General features: G+C 41.7%; 1 protein-coding gene across 3 annotated transcripts in view; it reads right to left on the reverse strand.

Moving 5' to 3' along the window:
* The window catches only part of LOC144792107 (myoferlin-like), a 3,514,236-nt gene that overhangs the window by 1,585,810 nt on the left and 1,906,663 nt on the right, over positions 1 to 21,763 (reverse strand). For all 3 annotated transcript variants that reach the window (XM_078666976.1, XM_078666975.1, XM_078666977.1), the window contains exon 15: positions 5,134 to 5,299. In XM_078666976.1, the coding sequence (XP_078523102.1) occupies positions 5,134 to 5,299 (166 nt within the window). The remainder of the gene's footprint in view (positions 1 to 5,133; positions 5,300 to 21,763) is intronic.

Raw genomic sequence — 21,763 nt, forward strand, 5'->3', positions numbered from 1 at the left:
AGTGAAATCATCATTCCCCATCTTACCGATGTCCTGAATGTTGCCATCTCAGAGGGGCAATATCCCACTCAGTGGAAGACGGCTGTAGTGAAGCCACTTTTGAAGAAACTTCTTTGGATCCTGGTGTACTGAAGAATTATCGGACAATCTTTTTGCTCCCGGTTCCAGCTAAGATCCTGGAAACCTACCTAAACTTTCATCTTAGCACCTACCTAAAGGATCATCACCTACCTGATGGTTCTCAACATGGGTTTAGAAGCCACCATAGTAACAGCTCTGACGGCTGTATTTAACAATATCCGGACTCGAGTGGACGCAGGGCACACCACCCTGCTTGTTCTACTTGACCTCCCCGCAGCCTTTCATACCCTGTGTCCTCACAGGCTGATTGATTGCCTTAGAGAGAAAGGTATCGGGGGCTCGGCCTTGGGACTTCTTGCTTCCTTTCTTAGTGAGTGAGCACAGATGGTGAAGCTTGGCCAATTCTACTTAGCCCCCAAACCCTTGTTGTGTGGTGTTCCTCAGGGCTCCTCCCTGAACCCAACTCTTTTCAATATCTATGTTGTTCCTCTTGCTAATGTTGTGAGATCCTTTGGGTTGGAGGTGCTGTCCTATGCGGACGACACCCAAATATTGGTGTCTATTTTGCATAGTATAAGCGATGCGGCCATTAATTTTAGGAACTGTATGCAGGCAGTTTCCTCCTGGATGATGGAAATATTTCTGAAATGAAACGGAGAGAAGACGGAGGTCTTGATTTTGGGAGTAAACAGGAGATCTGGTCCAGTGACTGGTGGCCGGATGCGCTTGATGTTTCTCCCTGCCCGGTTTCCCATGGGAAAAACCTTGGGAGTATCATGGACAATTCCCTGTCACTAAGCCTTCAGCTTAGCAGGACAGTCTCCACTTGTTTTGGGATCATTAGGATACTAAGAAAAATGTCCAATTTTCTCTCCTTCAATGCACGTAAGCAGGCTGTCATTGCTCTTGTAACGTCCAGATTGGACTATTGTAATGTCCTTTATTTGGGCATCAACAAAAGTCTAGTGCGACGTCTGCAAATGGTGCAGAATGCTGCAGCCAGGCTGGTGATGAATTTACCAAACTTTCATCACGTTGCTGCACTGGCTGCCTATGGACCGTAGTATCCTTTTTAAGACTTTGTGCAGAACTCATGATGCCTACTACGGTTCAGGCCCTGAGGCGATTAAGGCTATTGTCCATCGCTATGTTCCTAGCAGGTGGCTCCGGTCTGCAGATAAGAATCTGCTAACAGTACCGAGATTTAGGAAGGTCAAATGGGGAGGTAAAGCTTTTTCCATTGCTGCTGCTAAACTGTGGAACTCTGTCCCGGAAGAGATCCCGAGTCAGGCGTCACATTCTCTTTTCCGTAAAGCCTTAAAGACCTGGCTTTTCTCACAGTCTTCGGTATAAGCATCTTTTTCTGTATGCACCCTTATGCTCCGCTTACAGCGCCTTGACGCCCTTGGGCTAAGTTCGACTCTACAAGTCCAATATTCATTCATTCATTCATTCAATTAAAAATAGCAAACGCGCCATCCCCAGCCCCCAGTATTAGCAGAGAAGGAATACTGTAATTTCTACTGTCCTCTACTTTTTACACTGCTCCTACCATGGAAGCTCCTAATGTTTTGCATGGGCAGTTGCATGGGCCTGAGACGGCGACTGATGATGGAAGAGGAGACTCTCAGAGTAGGGCTGGAACTTCCGGGAGTATTGATGAAACTGCCACAAAGGGAAGCAAAACCCAGTGAGGATGCAGCAGCATTATGTTTAACTTTGAAGAAAGCTGGCTCTTTATATGGTATATTAAAAAGAGGTATATTGAGCAAAGATTTCAGGTACTCTCTTACTAGTGGAGTAGCAATTTCAAGGTGCTCTTCAGGGGGGAAGGGTGGGCGAGCATCCTTAGGCTTATCAGAGAGGATTGTTACACATCTGCAGATACATGCAATAGTCAATAAATGAGGCACACGACTCAAGAAGATGATCCACATCAATTTATAAAACTAACGCATATCTTTATATATATTTAGGGACCAAAATCAATACTATGAGGTAAGTACGTTTTTCAATAGAAATACTTTTGCATTTAAAAAGTCAGCTGCATTTTTCAGAAGCTGCAATGTTATCCTATTGGAGAAAAAACAAGTACGGCATCCAGGTAGATTACAGCGACTTACAAGAGCAATCTCCTGGGCTAAAGTTGAGTATTGGGCAAAGTCCAACACAGCACCAAGAGTTCACATCGGGCAGCACTGGGGTGGCCAGGTGCAGAGGTGCAACACAGCGTTGGGTGCCCAATGTTAGCCTATGGGAATCGGTCTTCACATAAAGAGGCTGCAGGCTTGGACTGGGAGACCAGATGGACTGAACCAACAGGGGAACTCAGGTCTCACAATGCTCAGGTACGTGGGGACAAATTTGATCTTCTTCTCCAGCGACAGGGGCAACAGGTTTTTCAATTACCGGGAGCAGTAGCGGTAAAAGGGGCCTGCGAACATAGGCTGCAGGCGACGTCAAGGAGTTCACGAGGGGTGAAACCACAGTGGACTCAGTCTCTAGAGGGCTTGGGAACCACGCTGGCACCGTTGGCCCACTTCAACTCGGGCTTGAAGCAACGGGTGCAGTGGTGTCCTTAGGCACTGGGTCTTGGAGTCCTCGTAAGTCTCTTTGGGTGCCTGCAGGATGCAGGGAAGCTGTTTCACAGCTCCACAGGAGTACTTGGCAGGTCTTCCAGGCTTTGGAGCCACAGCAGTTGCAGGACAAGTCGTCTTTTTGTGCAATTGTCGAAGTCAGCAGGCAGGCAAGCAGGGCTAGCACAAAGTCAGTTGCTGGATCTTCTGTTCTTGCTCTTTCTGACTCTTCACATCCATCTTCTTCTTTCAGGTGAGCAGGAACTGATTTGCTGATGCCAGGGGCTTCCCTAAATACAACATGTATTGGGTGTTAGATGAGTGTAGGGTAGTAGCAAATGGGCTACTGGCCCCTGGAGTCACTATGCTCCCTATATGACCACTTCCCGTGGGAAGTAGGCATAACCCTGTCCAAGAGTTCCTAAGTTTGCCATCACATAGATGGCAAACTCTGAAAAGTTGTATCCACTTCAGGTTAGGCCACCTATGGGGTGGTACTGACCGACCGGGAGGTGGATACGCTTACCTGACTATCTAATTTTCCCTCCTGTCCAGGTGCCAAAGGGCTCTGGACAAAGGGGTTCAGCTTACACTCCTGTGAGGGGAGCCAGATTAGCATTTCAATGGCGGTGGCTTTTTTAAGCGTTCCTGCCTGGGAATGCTAATCAGCAAGTCATCAAGTGGGGGAAGTGTGCACACCCTCTTGCCGAGCAGGTTTTGTTTCTGACCTCTTCAGAGCAAAGGCCCTCATCCTTGGGGGTCAGAAACTCATCTCCGGTGGCAGGCTGACAAAAACTAGTTAGTCAACACAACAGTGGCTGATAGGTTTTCAGGGGTCACCTCTAAAGTGCCCTCTGAGTGCATGTATTAATGAATCCAACAATGGAATCAGTGTGGTTTTCTTAATACGGGATGTTTGATTTAAAACATTACTATTTTCAGTGAAGCCATCATGTAGCTGGGGAACCAGTTTTCACCAGTGTCCAGCACATGTTTTTAAAATGGCTTCCCTGTCCATTGGCACTGGCAGTAATGGAACTGATCAGCACAGGGACATATCTGCTCATGCAGATATGTCCTCGCAAGTAGTATAAGGCAATCTGTCTCAGGGCTGGTAGGCCTGCTGTAGGGGTGACTTACAAATATTACATGCATTATTAAGGGACATGGCACACAGGGATGTGTGTCATGTCATGTTTTCACTTTTGTCTGCACCAAAACATACAGCCTGTAATGTCAATCTTACATGAGTTAGGTGAGGGGTCTCTTAGGGTGGCACAAATCATGCTGCGCCCCGTAGAGACCCTCTTTAGAACCCCAGACCCATGGCACCTGGGGCACTATATACTAGGAACTAACAGAGTAATAAGCTTTTTTGCCAATTTGGGGGAACAACTGTACAGTATTGGGAAAGAGATCTGGAACTGGGGACCTGGTTAGCATGAACCCAGTGCCCTTCCATTTGAAATCACATCAAATACCATGCAAAAAGTGTGGGGGTAACCATGCTGAAAAGGAGCACTCTCCTACAAACTTCTCCAAAGCAGAATAAGCCTAGTCACTGAATGGCTTAGCACGATCAAAGGGCATGTCTGTAACAGTGGTCTTGTTAGCCCAATAGTCTCGAGGATCGCATCTAGGTACAGCAGCAATTAATAGCACTTGTTCCAATGGCAAGCACAACTAATATTGTTGGTTGAACAGATTGTGAAAATAAATAGCGCTGGTCCTCCAAAGGACAGTAAGAACATCCTGTGCCATCTCTCAAAGAATATGTCAATACCAAGTTAACAAGCAGGAAGCATTCAAGAATGCAATGTTAGAGTGCTGAAGATAAACGCCTTTTTGCAGATGGAAGCTTTCTGGCTCCTTGAATGATTCAAAAGGTGAGGTATTTGGGGGTATAAATAGTATTTGCTGCTGGGGACGATTAAGGTGAACTGACAGAGCTATGTGTGGTGCCCAGTGCAGGAATGGTAGGGAGTGCTGTAGCTTGAGATTATTGTACATTTGCAGAGCTTCACCTGGCTTGAGTGCTAAAAAAGCAGAAGAGGCTGCAGCTGGAGGGTGGGGTGAATTGGAAGAGGTGTGCTGAGTCTCAGCACCTACATAGCAAGTAGTGCTGCTGCACAGGACTGATGTGGATTAGCAGAGCTTTACATTGCTCTCTGATATCAGAGGATGTTGGGTGACTGAGGTACTTTGTTAGAGCTATGCGTGGGCATCAGTGTTGGAATAATGGGGTTACTGTAAGTTAGAAGTTACTTGTATTGGATGTCAAATGTGTGGATTCCAATACTAGAACATCAGTGGGCTACAGGTCAGGATCAAGGGACATCAACTGTGTCTTTGGTGGTGCAAGTATAGTGTGTGGGCAATGTTGCTGGTATTGAGTGCAGGCCCCACTTCCAGTACAGTCCGGTTTTCAGTGACAGAGGTAGTTGGGGACAACGGTGTAGCCTCCATGGCTCTTTACCTCTCAAAGGCAGCAATGGCCCAGGCCTACTTTTGTACGGGTCACAGTAGTACTGTTGCAGGGAGCTAAGGCTTGTTTCCCCAACGACTGGCTTGTATCCGAAGGGCCGGTTATCCAGTAGTTTCAAGACTAATGGTGGGGTGTAAGCCTCTTCAACAGGTAGATACTGCGGAAAGAAAGAAACAAGTTACAAATGCCATGCAGATCACAGATGTAATTTAAGCACCACTAGAGAAACACAGGGAAGATAGCAAGCCAAACTCTAGTTCTGATCTATTACAATTTGTGCATACTAAGTTCACAGTGGGTCTAGTTTCAGGTATCTTAACAAACCATAGCTATTGTCTCCAAGTCTTAGCAGTCACAAACCAGCTAGTAAATGAGATGTATGTATTACATTTCTTCATAAACAGGGTATGAAGAAGGACCATGCATGAGATAAAAGTCTCTGGTCAGCCAGGCTTGAGCATAGAATTGATCAATTAAAACTTAGTTGGGGTCCCTATAAGACTTATCACTTTCGAATAACATATGCTTTAATTTAGATCACCTCAACAAATAAGGCAAGATAAAGACTATGGGGACTATTCACAAACTACATTTTGTAGCACATTCTGGAGTGCTACAAAATGTAATTCACAAACCTACATGTGCAGTTTACTCCTCCGCCTTGTTTATAACCATATGTGCAGAGATCGCTGCCCGACTGCGGAGTCCCTACATATGTAGATATACATTTTAAGAGTACATGTGAGAGTGACTTAGGAAAGAGCCTGGAAATGGTGAATACTTTCTACTAAAGGGGAAGGGATTAGGGAGGAGTTAGGGGGATAAGAAACGGTTAGGGAGGAGTTTGGGAAGGGACGTCAGCCTGCTAAAAAAAGAGTAAGCTTATAGCTATTTACAAACTGCAGATCTATAGTCAGGGTCACTGGACAATTTTTGATCTGACACATTTGCCACTTTATCCATCATCTGATTCATAATCTGCAGATTTTTACCCCACAAAATGTGGTTTCTAGCTCAAACGATTCAAAAGTTACTAAAAACGCAGAGGAATGTATAACTGCACAGTGGAAGTGTAGTGTAGTTCCTATTTTCCCAATAGGCTCTGCGCATTGGAATAATATCTTCAATAGGATAGACGTAGGACTGTGGTTAACTAGGTCTTCTACTGACGATATTAGACTTAAAGTTATGTGTGCCAGCTAGCTCAGAGTTCACTAGAAACTTTCTCGAATAGGCAAGGAGGAGTTTAACCTCCCTGGATAGACAAATAGGGATTTAGTTTCTGACAACCATAGAACATGACAACTTTGCTCCCCCCTAAACAAGAGTATATCTCTAGAGTCGTGTGAAAACAAAAGACAACTATTTCACTCAGTCAGTACGTGCATACTTAGTTTCACCAGATTGTAGAGAAAAGGAAGAGACGGGCGTTTTCAATAAAAAGGTGTTATTTATTGATCAGTCTCTTTTCTCATACAAGAGAAATGAATCGCTATTATTGCAATACTTATAGTTAAGTAAAGTGCATACAGTAAAAGCAGGATTATAAAATAATACTGTAAAAGCATTTATATGGTTTCTTAGCCATATGATACTTAAAATGGATAAAAGATATACATACATATATACATTGACTAATCGTTCTCAACTGGTGCTTCTAACTACGCCTACCCCGGTGTACCTGACCTAAGCCTAATACGTGGGCGGGAGTAAATAAGTAGCAGTTTAAGTTAAGTTTGTTTTGCCAAGGATCTGACTCAAGAATTCTCTGTAAGGGGTTAGTCAGTTCAGTACCTGGGATTTAGAAGGCTGGAGGGTTGGTATCTCTGTCTCAGGACTCGATATCCCAGTTACCCGCGAGGGCAGCTGGAAACGCCGGAGGCTGGATTTCTCGGCAGGAGAAAAGGCAGCGTCTCTCTTAGCGCGTCAAAAAGGGAGGGGCAGCGTCCGTGGGCTTTCTGCATCAGCTGGGCTCCCCGGCAAGTAGCGCTGCTCCAAGCTCGTCACCACCGTGTTTGCCGAGTTTGACGTAAGGATGGACATAGGACGTCCGTAAGAATGTCATAAGGACTGGTCGTTCTTACATTCTTTTCAGGAGTTCTCGAGCGAAATCAAAACAATAGCTGCGGGGGATTTCCCATGTCTGCTGGAGGTTTGATTTGTTTTGAGAACTCGGTGTGCTTTCTAGGGGGCTGGAGGGATAGTGCTTGCTTAATGTGACAGCATGCGCTATGACCTAATCTGAAAACGGGTTTCTGTGCCGTTGTATGGACATTAGTGAATTAATAACCGGACAAGGGTCAGAAATAGGAGTATCAATATAGGTACCTAGATAAACACACTACACCCACTCCACGATTTTATGTACATATTTACTAACCTAAGCAATAGTAAACATAACTAACAGTGCAAGTGTATACCGAACCACCCCAAAAACATTTTTTTTTGTATTTGAAAAATGGCGTATGCGAAATGCACGAAATGAGTATAGGTACTGTATGCATTCAAGCAGTATAATCATTCAAAAAGGAGCTGCATATTTTATATCAGCATGAATGATTTGCGAAATTACACATGAAATGGCTCTTGATACAGAAAAAATAATTGCGAGACCATCCCATCACATATAAATACAATTAATTGCATATAAACTAGAGGTTGAGGTAATGTAATGTCTCTAGTATTCCTAAGAATAGAAGCTCTGTTCTCTAAGAATAGTTTTACTTTAAGCAGAAGATAAGTGCCAAAAAGGTAAATATTTTGGAATTGGGAAAAAAGTTTTCGCTTTTCAGGGGAGAAGAGAAAAAATAGTTCACAGTCACTTTGTTTTCAAAAGACTGAAGGCCAAATTCAGAGTTCAGGGAACGCCGTGTGCAAGTTTGTTTAAAAATCAATCTCTCTGTTCTGGTGAAAACATCATTTCAGACAGACTGTCGAAAAAACAGTCTACAGCTTCTGGTGAAAGTTCGACTAGGTTGGAAAATGTCGCTACCATGCAGTCATGCGCATGATTGCTTTCAATGATGGTTCGATCAGAACTGCTTACAGAAGGTCGTACCTGGTCGATGCTGCTTTCATCTTGTACTTCACTACCTCTTCAATCGTAGTGGTGAAGTCTCCACGAATGCCGTCATCAGGATAGGTAGCCGCTGGGGACAGCACAATGCATGAGCCTTTACTGGACCCAACAAAGTATCTGCATCCAATGGTACTTACGATTGTAGTGTAAGACAGGTGTCCAACACGCATTCTTCGCCGCATAGCATGCACCTTAATACAGGCATAACACAATTCTGCCAGATGGGTCTGAATGAAAGAAACCAGGTCATATTCAGATCTCGTAGCCGGGCTAAGCCAAGGACTTTAGTTATGCGGTCCCGGTAGCGGATAGCTAGGATCGTTTCTTCCATTGTTGCTGGAGTCTTGTCTGTGACATGGCTTGCCATAACGAAGCAAGAGTAGCAAGAATAATATGCCTGCTACGAGTCCCAACAGGAGTGGAAGTCCGCCAAAGATGGAATGGACGAAATTTGGAAAAATACCCAGGATCGCTTTGAATGGGGTTAAAGCTCCTGAAAAAACTGTCTTAAATACACTTGCGATACCACTTGTATCAGAAATATTTAAGATTTCGTTCAGCATTTCTGCGAAGTGTAGGGGGCAATTTGTTGATAACATTGAATGAATCTCTGCCGTTGTCCTTGCAACTTGGAGATCATACGTTTCTTTTGATGACGTCAACTGGGTTGGCGTCTGTAGGAGCACAGTCTTCATTCTGCTTAAAGTATCAATTCGAATAGAAGAGATTTTTAAACTGGGCCATAACCTTCCCTCCCTGTCTGGAGCATCATTCGGGAACAATACTCTTTCACAGCACATGACCCTGGAAGTCACGCTTACAAGATAAGGTTTTCCTGGCAGCAAGCCACAACATCTGTGATCTACAATTAGAATGTAACTCCCGTTCGAAAGTCTTCTAAAGAATGGTTCTATTTGTGTTGCAGGTGTGCCTAACTGGTGACATGAAAGGTTATTTGAAGTCCCTTCACAGGCCCCATGCAAACTTATACCCTGACACAGAAGTATGCCACTTAGTGATTTTTCACAATTATTACCACTAAGAAATACACTCTGTCCTTTATTACTGACACATGTGTGTGTATAGGGCAAGTTCCATGTTGACTTAATGTATCCTTTACCCAACCTTTCATACTGGCCTGCCTGTATATATTTTTGGCAGTATTGAAACTGGAAAGTGGTTATCGGAATATTTATTATCCCATGTATTATCCATTCAATGACAGGTCGTTCTGACATTGTCAATGGTAATCTCTCAAGTTTTTCAATGCTCAGAATTGTATAGTCAGCACCCTTTTGTGCCAAACTGATTTGTTTATCAGTAAGGTTAAAGATATTAAATAGTGACGTTGTGTTGATTAAACGCCAAGGCAAATAGCCTGAACGCAGATTTTGTAACGTCCAGCCACGCTGTACAATAGAACGTAATTGAGACTGACCGTGTTGCAACATCAGTGAGTCTTGCTCTATTATGTCGATTTCAGAAGATACAATACTGTCCAGTGAATATATTCTGGAAGACAGAGTCATTAACCCATTGTCCACAACAGAAAGTGATTTTTCCAAATTAACACGGTCAATTTCCCGTATTTTTTCTGCTGTCTCAATTTGAGTTACTTTCCAAGCTTCGTTGTAAGCTGCATATATAGAGGCCGCTATGAAACGTTTTTGACGCTGTTTGCGTGGTCCCATGATGAAATCACGCAAGTCAGCACCTTCTTTAAGTAAAGTTAAGTGTTGCTTAATTTCTGACAGTGTGGATGTATGTAGCCATTGAAGGCAGAGTTTCCCCACACTGTAAGTAGTTACAATCCCTGGATGTTGTCTCTGGGAGTATCTTGGGTCTGGCCTGGTCAATGTGAACCCCTGTATTTTGTTCAGGAATCTGTCTTGACAGTTATTTGTGTCTGTGGGCCAGATCAACCATTGTTTCCAATCAGGATGTGTTCTGTTTTGGTTTAAAATATGGGATATGTCTATCTCAACATCCGTAGTGCTATTACTGTTAGGTGTTGGTTTTGGAATAGACGGTTTATTTAAGTCTTTGATTTTTGCTAGGTCAAGACAGGTAGTCTGTTGAATTGTGTCATTCAAAAATATAATTTGTTCTGGGATCATGCAGGCTCTAAATAATGATTCTATACCTTGCACTTGCCAATCTTTTGTGCCCCAGATCGTTTTCGTTTCAATGTTATTGTTCCAGAAATCAAAACCGAATGTATTCATTTTTTCAAAAAATGAGTCCGAATATATCAATTTTGTGTTTGTAAGCATGGTTTTCACTCCTGTCTTATTTAACAATTTAAAATAAAATGATTCTGCATTACTTATGTTGAACCCTGAAAAGTATGAATATTTATCAAAAAATGTCTTTGAACTGCCTTTTGGTGGAGTTGCACAATGTTCCCATTGGTTAAAATGTAAAACATTTCTAGATTGAGTAGATTTATGCAGATAATGGTTACCATAATGGTTGTAACAAAACATTTGATCGTAATTAGATGAACCTTGCAAATAATCATGTTCTGTAAATTTAGCTGACATTACTAGATCAGACATCATATCATTAATACTTTCAAAGTCCCAATCATCAGCGAATGTGCTTGGTTTTACAAAGTCACTCAATGAAATCTTGAATTGATGAGGATACTTCAGGAGCTCAACCGGACCATATATTTCGTAATCAGTTTTGTCCCATGCTACCCCAACGGGTATAGGATTGGCTGTGAAGTTTACTGAAGAAAGTTCTCTTTTCTCGATGTGTGAAGACTTGTGTGGTTTCAGGACCAAGTTGATATTCTGACTTGCTGTGTCCATTGTAGCATATTTTCCCTCAATGAAATGTCCCAAGCATAGTACCATGATGAGCCAAAGTATGGGGACAAATACACCTAGTGACACCCAAATTTCAATCCATGGAGAAATCAGATAGGTTTCTTTTAGTTGATAAAAGAGTTCCTTTGCTTTGTCTTTAAAAGTTGTTGTTGTCAGCTGTTCCTCGGGTTCACTCAGATCCTCAGAAAAATCATCGAAGTTGATGAAGTAGCCGGATGCTGTTCTGTCAATTGTTTCAATTGCTTCTGGATTCCTTTTTGCTTTAGGTATTTGCTTTGTTTCATTAGCATAGTCTGTGGTTACTTCACTATAGAATGGAGTTTCTTGATGTAAAGCTTTGATTTGGGTTTCAAGAGGTTTAAGTTCCATCGCTTTGTTGCATAGTCCTTGTTGAATCACTGTAGGTTTATCAGGTGTGATTAGTCTTTCAGTTTGAACCTCTGTGTTTGTAGCAAACTTTGGTGTTCTGCTACTTCTTGGGAGTCCACTTGGCCTACTACTTGTTATCGGCCACATGATTGTGGTTTAACCAGGTCGATGGATACAACTCGGTTCTCCTTTTTACCAGCAAGTGGCGGTAGTACTACTGATCTTGTCCCGTTGACAGACAAGACAGGAACTGCTTTTCTGTAAGAAGGCCCAAATTCCTTCTTCACCGTGATCTTCTCTCTGACCAGATCCCCAATTTTTGGAATCCAGACAGGCCTTGCTGGGACAGGTGGTTTCTCCTCAGTGGTTATTGGCTGCTGTTTTAACTTTATGTTGCTCAGGTCTTTTCTTGTTTCGTTTAAGTCCTGTAAAATAGCCAAACGATCTTTGATATCAAAGCATTTTTCTTTAACCACTGAAGTTTGACTATCGAGGTCCTGGATTAAAATTCTAGTCCCAAACAATAGTTCGTACGGACTGAGACCTCTCAGAGAATTTCTTGGCAGATTATTAAGACTACGTTGGACACTTATTAAATGTTTGACCCACCCAGCTCCCGAACCTAATACCTTTGCCGTTATAGATTGTTCTGTGCCTTGGTTTTTTCTTTACACCATCCCGTTTCCCTCAGTAAGGAAGTGATAAGAGTCCCGCAATGCAATGCCCATGCTGGCCATACACCCCCCATAAGCTCGAGAGCTAAAAGCAGGGCAATGGTCAGAATGTAGCATGCCCCATGCGTATATGCCATTATAGACTCGCAAATCTTTTTATAACAGTTCAGACGTCAGCCGAGAGCTGGGGTCTACATTTTAAATGATGATAGTCTCAAATAATATACATTGGGACGCATGTTTCTTGTTTAATCATGCGAATAGATTGCTTTATGCTTTCTATTATGTGTTCTGGCACTACCTCGGCCGGTTCACCACTGCGATCTCTGTTGCAGTTTTCACAATTTTTTGCAAATATGTGATTATCCATGCTCATCCCCGGCCACCAGTATTATGATTTTAATTCTGTTAAAGATTCTTTGATTGTCTGATGCCTTAAACCTAATCCCATATGTGCTTCTTGTAATAAGAAGCCTCTCCTGTTCCTGTTTGGAATTACCCTATCCCCCACTCCAGGGATTTGAGCAAAAGGAACGGAGTTCGCATCGATTATGTATGTATAACTGAGTGGATACATGATGGGTAGCGCTGAGCATTCGCCTTTTGATGACGTTTTTACCGCCAGCATTGTTTCCCCGTCAATGTATTTTACTGAACGCTTTTTAGTAGCTACGGAAGCTGATTTAGTTGTTTCCGCTGTGGCTGTCTCAGCCAATGAATTCCCTGCAACGTGAACGCCATCACGCTGATGACTCAGTGAGTGTATCACGTGAGTCTTTGGTAGTTCTTTCTTTAAAAGAACTATTTGTTCCCAAAGCGATTTTTGCTTTATTGTTGCACCTGTGTCATCTTTGTAACCGTTTTGAATCCATTTCTGTAAATCATTATTGTATGATTTGACGCAGTAATACGAATCGCACACTATTAGTGTCGGGAATTCGGGGTTGGCATTATCTAGCGCCATTTTTAACGCTATTATTTCAGTTTGTTCTTCTGAATTATTTTCCACTGAGTGTGTTTTTCATAAACAGGGTATGAAGAAGGACCATGCATGAGATAAAAGTCTCTGGTCAGCCAGGCTTGAGCATAGAATTGATCAATTAAAACTTAGTTGGGGTCCCTATAAGACTTATCACTTTCGAATAACATATGCTTTAATTTAGATCACCTCAACAAATAAGGCAAGATAAAGACTATGGGGACTATTCACAAACTACATTTTGTAGCACATTCTGGAGTGCTACAAAATGTAATTCACAAACCTACATGTGCAGTTTACTCCTCCGCCTTGTTTATAACCATATGTGCAGAGATCGCTGCCCGACTGCGGAGTCCCTACATATGTAGATATACATTTTAAGAGTACATGTGAGAGTGACTTAGGAAAGAGCCTGGAAATGGTGAATACTTTCTACTAAAGGGGAAGGGATTAGGGAGGAGTTAGGGGGATAAGAAACGGTTAGGGAGGAGTTTGGGAAGGGACGTCAGCCTCCTAAAAAAAGAGTAAGCTTATAGCTATTTACAAACTGCAGATCTATAGTCAGGGTCACTGGACAATTTTTGATCTGACACATTTGCCACTTTATCCATCATCTGATTCATAATCTGCAGATTTTTACCCCACAAAATGTGGTTTCTAGCTCAAACGATTCAAAAGTTACTAAAAACGCAGAGGAATGTATAACTGCACAGTGGAAGTGTAGTGTAGTTCCTATTTTCCCAATAGGCTCTGCGCATTGGAATAATATCTTCAATAGGATAGACGTAGGACTGTGGTTAACTAGGTCTTCTACTGACGATATTAGACTTAAAGTTATGTGTGCCAGCTAGCTCAGAGTTCACTAGAAACTTTCTCGAATAGGCAAGGAGGAGTTTAACCTCCCTGGATAGACAAGAAGGGATTTAGTTTCTGACAACCATAGAACATGACAACTTTGCTCCCCCCTAAACAAGAGTATATCTCTAGAGTCGTGTGAAAACAAAAGACAACTATTTCACTCAGTCAGTACGTGCATACTTAGTTTCACCAGATTGTAGAGAAAAGGAAGAGACGGGCGTTTTCAATAAAAAGGTGTTATTTATTGATCAGTCTCTTTTCTCATACAAGAGAAATGAATCGCTATTATTGCAATACTTATAGTTAAGTAAAGTGCATACAGTAAAAGCAGGATTATAAAATAATACTGTAAAAGCATTTATATGGTTTCTTAGCCATATGATACTTAAAATGGATAAAAGATATACATACATATATACATTGACTAATCGTTCTCAACTGGTGCTTCTAACTACGCCTACCCCGGTGTACCTGACCTAAGCCTAATACGTGGGCGGGAGTAAATAAGTAGCAGTTTAAGTTAAGTTTGTTTTGCCAAGGATCTGACTCAAGAATTCTCTGTAAGGGGTTAGTCAGTTCAGTACCTGGGATTTAGAAGGCTGGAGGGTTGGTATCTCTGTCTCAGGACTCGATATCCCAGTTACCCGCGAGGGCAGCTGGAAACGCCGGAGGCTGGATTTCTCGGCAGGAGAAAAGGCAGCGTCTCTCTTAGCGCGTCAAAAAGGGAGGGGCAGCGTCCGTGGGCTTTCTGCATCAGCTGGGCTCCCCGGCAAGTAGCGCTGCTCCAAGCTCGTCACCACCGTGTTTGCCGAGTTTGACGTAAGGATGGACATAAGACGTCAGTAAGAATGTCATAAGGACTGGTCGTTCTTACATTCTTTTCAGGAGTTCTCGAGCGAAATCAAAACAATAGCTGCGGGGGATTTCCCATGTCTGCTGGAGGTTTGATTTGTTTTGAGAACTCGGTGTGCTTTCTAGGGGGCTGGAGGGATAGTGCTTGCTTAATGTGACAGCATGCGCTATGACCTAATCTGAAAACGGGTTTCTGTGCCGTTGTATGGACATTAGTGAATTAATAACCGGACAAGGGTCAGAAATAGGAGTATCAATATAGGTACCTAGATAAACACACTACACCCACTCCACGATTTTATATACATATTTACTAACCTAAGCAATAGTAAACATAACTAACAGTGCAAGTGTATACCGAACCACCCCAAAAACATTTTTTTTTGTATTTGAAAAATGGCGTATGCGAAATGCACGAAATGAGTATAGGTACTGTATGCATTCAAGCAGTATAATCATTCAAAAAGGAGCTGCATATTTTATATCAGCATGAATGATTTGCGAAATTACACATGAAATGGCTCTTGATACAGAAAAAATAATTGCGAGACCATCTCATCACATATAAATACAATTAATTGCATATAAACTAGAGGTTGAGGTAATGTAATGTCTCTAGTATTCCTAAGAATAGAAGCTCTGTTCTCTAAGAATAGTTTTACTTTAAGCAGAAGATAAGTGCCAAAAAGGTAAATATTTTGGAATTGGGAAAAAAGTTTTCGCTTTTCAGGGGAGAAGAGAAAAAATAGTTCAGTCACTTTGTTTTCAAAAGACTGAAGGCCAAATTCAGAGTTCAGGGAACGCCGTGTGCAAGTTTGTTTAAAAATCAATCTCTCTGTTCTGGTGAAAATATCATTTCAGACAGACTGTCGAAAAAACAGTCTACAGCTTCTGGTGAAAGTTCGACTAGGTTGGAAAATGTCGCTACCATGCAGTCATGCGCATGATTGCTTTCAATGATGGTTCGATCAGAACTGCTTACAGAAGGTCGTACCTGGTCGATGCTGCTTTCATCTTGTACTTCACTACCTCTTCAATCGTAGTGGTGAAGTCTCCACGAATGCCGTCATCAGGATAGGTAGCCGCTGGGGACAGCACAATGCATGAGCCTTTACTGGACCCAACAAAGTATCTGCATCCAATGGTACTTACGATTGTAGTGTAAGACAGGTGTCCAACACGCATTCTTCGCCGCATAGCATGCACCTTAATACAGGCATAACACAATTCTGCCAGATGGGTCTGAATGAAAGAAACCAGGTCATATTCAGATCTCATAGCCGGGCTAAGCCAAGGACTTTAGTTATGCGGTCCCGGTAGCGGATAGCTAGGATCGTTTCTTGCATTGTTGCTGGAGTCTTGTCTGTGACATGGCTTGCCATAACGAAGCAAGAGTAGCAAGAATAAAATGCCTGCTACGAGTCCCAACAGGAGTGGAAGTCCGCCAAAGATGGAATGGACGAAATTTGGAAAAATACCCAGGATCGCTTTGAATGGGGTTAAAGCTCCTGAAAAAACTGTCTTAAATACACTTGCGATACCACTTGTATCAGAAATATTTAAGATTTCGTTCAGCATTTCTGCGAAGTGTAGGGGGCAATTTGTTGATAACATTGAATGAATCTCTGCCGTTGTCCTTGCAACTTGGAGATCATACGTTTCTTTTGATGACGTCAACTGGGTTGGCGTCTGTAGGAGCACAGTCTTCATTCTGCTTAAAGTATCAATTCGAATAGAAGAGATTTTTAAACTGGGCCATAACCTTCCCTCCCTGTCTGGAGCATCATTCGGGAACAATACTCTTTCACAGCACATGACCCTGGAAGTCACGCTTACAAGATAAGGTTTTCCTGGCAGCAAGCCACAACATCTGTGATCTACAATTAGAATGTAACTCCCGTTCGAAAGTCTTCTAAAGAATGGTTCTATTTGTGTTGCAGGTGTGCCTAACTGGTGACATGAAAGGTTATTTGAAGTCCCTTCACAGGCCCCATGCAAACTTATACCCTGACACAGAAGTATGCCACTTAGTGATTTTTCACAATTATTACCACTAAGAAATACACTCTGTCCTTTATTACTGACACATGTGTGTGTATAGGACAAGTTCCATGTTGACTTAATGTATCCTTTACCCAACCTTTCATACTGGCCTGCCTGTATATATTTTTGGCAGTATTGAAACTGGAAAGTGGTTATCGGAATATTTATTATCCCATGTATTATCCATTCAATGACAGGTCGTTCTGACATTGTCAATGGTAATCTCTCAAGTTTTTCAATGCTCAGAATTGTATAGTCAGCACCCTTTTGTGCCAAACTGATTTGTTTATCAGTAAGGTTAAAGATATTAAATAGTGACGTTGTGTTGATTAAACGCCAAGGCAAATAGCCTGAACGCAGATTTTGTAACGTCCAGCCACGCTGTACAATAGAACTTAATTGAGACTGACCGTGTTGCAACATCAGTGAGTCTTGCTCTATTATGTCGATTTCAGAAGATACAATACTGTCCAGTGAATATATTCTGGAAGACAGAGTCATTAACCCATTGTCCACAACAGAAAGTGATTTTTCCAAATTAACACGGTCAATTTCCCGTATTTTTTCTGCTGTCTCAATTTGAGTTACTTTCCAAGCTTCGTTCTAAGCTGCATATATAGAGGCCGCTACGAAACGTTTTTGACGCTGTTTGCGTGGTCCCATGATGAAATCACGCAAGTCAGCACCTTCTTTAAGTAAAGTTAAGTGTTGCTTAATTTCTGACAGTGTGGATGTATGTAGCCATTGAAGGCAGAGTTTCCCCACACTGTAAGTAGTTACAATCCCTGGATGTTGTCTCTGGGAGTATCTTGGGTCTGGCCTGGTCAATGTGAACCCCTGTATTTTGTTCAGGAATCTGTCTTGACAGTTATTTGTGTCTGTGGGCCAGATCAACCATTGTTTCCAATCAGGATGTGTTCTGTTTTGGTTTAAAATATGGGATATGTCTATCTCAACATCCGTAGTGCTATTACTGTTAGGTGTTGGTTTTGGAATAGACGGTTTATTTAAGTCTTTGATTTTTGCTAGGTCAAGACAGGTAGTCTGTTGAATTGTGTCATTCAAAAATATAATTTGTTCTGGGATCATGCAGGCTCTAAATAATGATTCTATACCTTGCACTTGCCAATCTTTTGTGCCCCAGATCGTTTTCGTTTCAATGTTATTGTTCCAGAAATCAAAACCGAATGTATTCATTTTTTCAAAAAATGAGTCCGAATATATCAATTTTGTGTTTGTAAGCATGGTTTTCACTCCTGTCTTATTTAACAATTTAAAATAAAATGATTCTGCATTACTTATGTTGAACCCTGAAAAGTATGAATATTTATCAAAAAATGTCTTTGAACTGCCTTTTGGTGGAGTTGCACAATGTTCCCATTGGTTAAAATGTAAAACATTTCTAGATTGAGTAGATTTATGCAGATAATGGTTACCATAATGGTTGTAACAAAACATTTGATCGTAATTAGATGAACCTTGCAAATAATCATGTTCTGTAAATTTAGCTGACATTACTAGATCAGACATCATATCATTAATACTTTCAAAGTCCCAATCATCAGCGAATGTGCTTGGTTTTACAAAGTCACTCAATGAAATCTTGAATTGATGAGGATACTTCAGGAGCTCAACCGGACCATATATTTCGTAATCAGTTTTGTCCCATGCTACCCCAACGGGTATAGGATTGGCTGTGAAGTTTACTGAAGAAAGTTCTCTTTTCTCGATGTGTGAAGACTTGTGTGGTTTCAGGACCAAGTTGATATTCTGACTTGCTGTGTCCATTGTAGCATATTTTCCCTCAATGAAATGTCCCAAGCATAGTACCATGATGAGCCAAAGTATGGGGACAAATACACCTAGTGACACCCAAATTTCAATCCATGGAGAAATCAGATAGGTTTCTTTTAGTTGATAAAAGAGTTCCTTTGCTTTGTCTTTAAAAGTTTTTGTTGTCGGCTGTTCCTCGGGTTCACTCAGATCCTCAGAAAAATCATCGAAGTTGATGAAGTAGCCGGATGCTGTTCTGTCAATTGTTTCAATTGCTTCTGGATTCCTTTTTGCTTTAGGTATTTGCTTTGTTTCATTAGCATAGTCTGTGGTTACTTCACTATAGAATGGAGTTTCTTGATGTAAAGCTTTGATTTGGGTTTCAAGAGGTTTAAGTTCCATCGCTTTGTTGCATAGTCCTTGTTGAATCACTGTAGGTTTATCAGGTGTGATTAGTCTTTCAGTTTGAACCTCTGTGTTTGTAGCAAACTTTGGTGTTCTGCTACTTCTTGGGAGTCCACTTGGCCTACTACTTGTTATCGGCCACATGATTGTGGTTTAACCAGGTCGATGGATACAACTCGGTTCTCCTTTTTACCAGCAAGGGGCGGTAGTACTACTGATCTTGTCCCGTTGACAGACAAGACAGGAACTGCTTTTCTGTAAGAAGGCCCAAATTCCTTCTTCACCGTGATCTTCTCTCTGACCAGATCCCCAATTTTTGGAATCCAGACAGGCCTTGCTGGGACAGGTGGTTTCTCCTCAGTGGTTATTGGCTGCTGTTTTAACTTTATGTTGCTCAGGTCTTTTCTTGTTTCGTTTAAGTCCTGTAAAATAGCCAAACGATCTTTGATATCAAAGCATTTTTCTTTAACCACTGAAGTTTGACTATCGAGGTCCTGGATTAACATTCTAGTCCCAAACAATAGTTCGTACGGACTGAGACCTCTCAGAGAATTTCTTGGCAGATTATTAAGACTACGTTGGACACTTATTAAATGTTTGACCCACCCAGCTCCCGAACCTAATACCTTTGCCGTTATAGATTGCTCTGTGCCTTGGTTTTTTCTTTACACCATCCCGTTTCCCTCAGTAAGGAAGTGATTAGAGTCCCGCAATGCAATGCCCATGCTGGCCATACACCCCCCATAAGCTCGAGAGCTAAAAGCAGGGCAATGGTCAGAATGTAGCATGCCCCATGCGTATATGCCATTATAGACTCGCAAATCTTTTTATAACAGTTCAGACGTCAGCCGAGAGCTGGGGTCTACATTTTAAGTGATGATAGTCTCAAATAATATACATTGGGACGCATGTTTCTTGTTTAATCATGCGAATAGATTGCTTTATGCTTTCTATTATGTGTTCTGGCACTACCTCGGCCGGTTCACCACTGCGATCTCTGTTGCAGTTTTCACAATTTTTTGCAAATATGTGATTATCCATGCTCATCCCCGGCCACCAGTATTATGATTTTAATTCTGTTAAAGATTCTTTGATTGTCTGATGCCTTAAACCTAATCCCATATGTGCTTCTTGTAATAAGAAGCCTCTCCTGTTCCTGTTTGGAATTACCCTATCCCCCACTCCAGGGATTTGAGCAAAAGGAACGGAGTTCGCATCGATTATGTATGTATAACTGAGTGGATACATGATGGGTAGCGCTGAGCATTCGCCTTTTGAAGACGTTTTTACCGCCAGCATTGTTTCCCCGTCAATGTATTTTACTGAACGCTTTTTAGTAGCTACGGAAGCTGATTTAGTTGTTTCCGCTGTGGCTGTCTCAGCCAATGAATTCCCTGCAACGTGAACGCCATCACGCTGATGACTCAGTGAGTGTATCACGTGAGTCTTTGGTAGTTCTTTCTTTAAAAGAACTATTTGTTCCCAAAGCGATTTTTGCTTTATTGTTGCACCTGTGTCATCTTTGTAACCGTTTTGAATCCATTTCTGTAAATCATTATTGTATGATTTGACGCAGTAATACGAATCGCACACTATTAGTGTCGGGAATTCGGGGTTGGCATTATCTAGCGCCATTTTTAACGCTATTATTTCAGTTTGTTCTTCTGAATTATTTTCCACTGAGTGTGTTTTTGAAAACAGTGGTCTCAATTTACCTCCGCGCCACACGTCTTTTACAATCTCGCATGTGGCGTTGTATGCTTGCTCTCCCCAAACTGAGGGTTGAGCATGTCCGTCTGTATGTATTACACAGGCGTACTGTCGTATGGGCAGAATGTCGATTGGCAGAGGATATTCTCTTTCATATTCTAGATTTTTTAATTTTGTCTTTTCTGGATCAAAATAGTATTTTACTTTGTCCGTAGCAAGAGAATTCTCCCATTGGACCCATTTTGGATTTAATGCCATAGTAGGTAAATTACATGGGCTTGTTAATGCCTCAAAGGCTGATTCTGCTGTTCTGACTGTAATTCGTCTGCCGCCAGCTTGGTCTCTTTCTCTTGCTACAGCTGTTTTAACCGCTTGAACAATGTTTTCATTAATGCTGAATGTTTTTTCAGCTTCTGTGTATAAATGTGATTTGCATGCTATTGGTACCGTTTCTCCCTCATTAGAGGTTAGGTATGTGAATCCGCATCTTCCTGGGATGACTCGGATTACAAGGTTGCGTGTGTTATCGCGTGTTTGCAGTTTTGTTTTCACTAACATGTCTGTTTGTAAAGATCTCAAAATTTCTGTGTGTTTTTGAGTCCAATTGATTCTTTTAAAATCTGGTTTTATTAGATCATAGAGGGGTTTAACCCTCTCTGCATAATTTATAATGTTAGTTCTTCCGAAATTTAGGAAACCTAGAATTGATTGCAAGTTTTTCAGTGTTCTAGGTGCTTGGATTACAGCACATTTCTCTAGGAAATTGTCAGCCAGGCTTTTGCCTTCACTTGATAATTCATATCCTAAAAACAGGACCGTTAGATGGGCAATTCTTGACTTTTTGAAGTTAAATTTGTAACCCTCTGCTGCGAACCCAAGTATTATGGTGTTCACTCTTTTCAAGTGAGTATCCAAGTTATTATCTGTTAGATAGATGTCATCGACATAAGATACTGCCTCGTCATGATATATTTGTAGTAACTCTGTTACTCTCGCTGAGAATAATCCTGGGCTGTTCTTGAACCCTTGGGGCAAACAACATAAA

The sequence above is a fragment of the Lissotriton helveticus genome, chromosome 11, assembly GCF_964261635.1.
Source record: "Lissotriton helveticus chromosome 11, aLisHel1.1, whole genome shotgun sequence".
NCBI classification, from domain to species: Eukaryota; Metazoa; Chordata; class Amphibia; order Caudata; family Salamandridae; genus Lissotriton; species Lissotriton helveticus.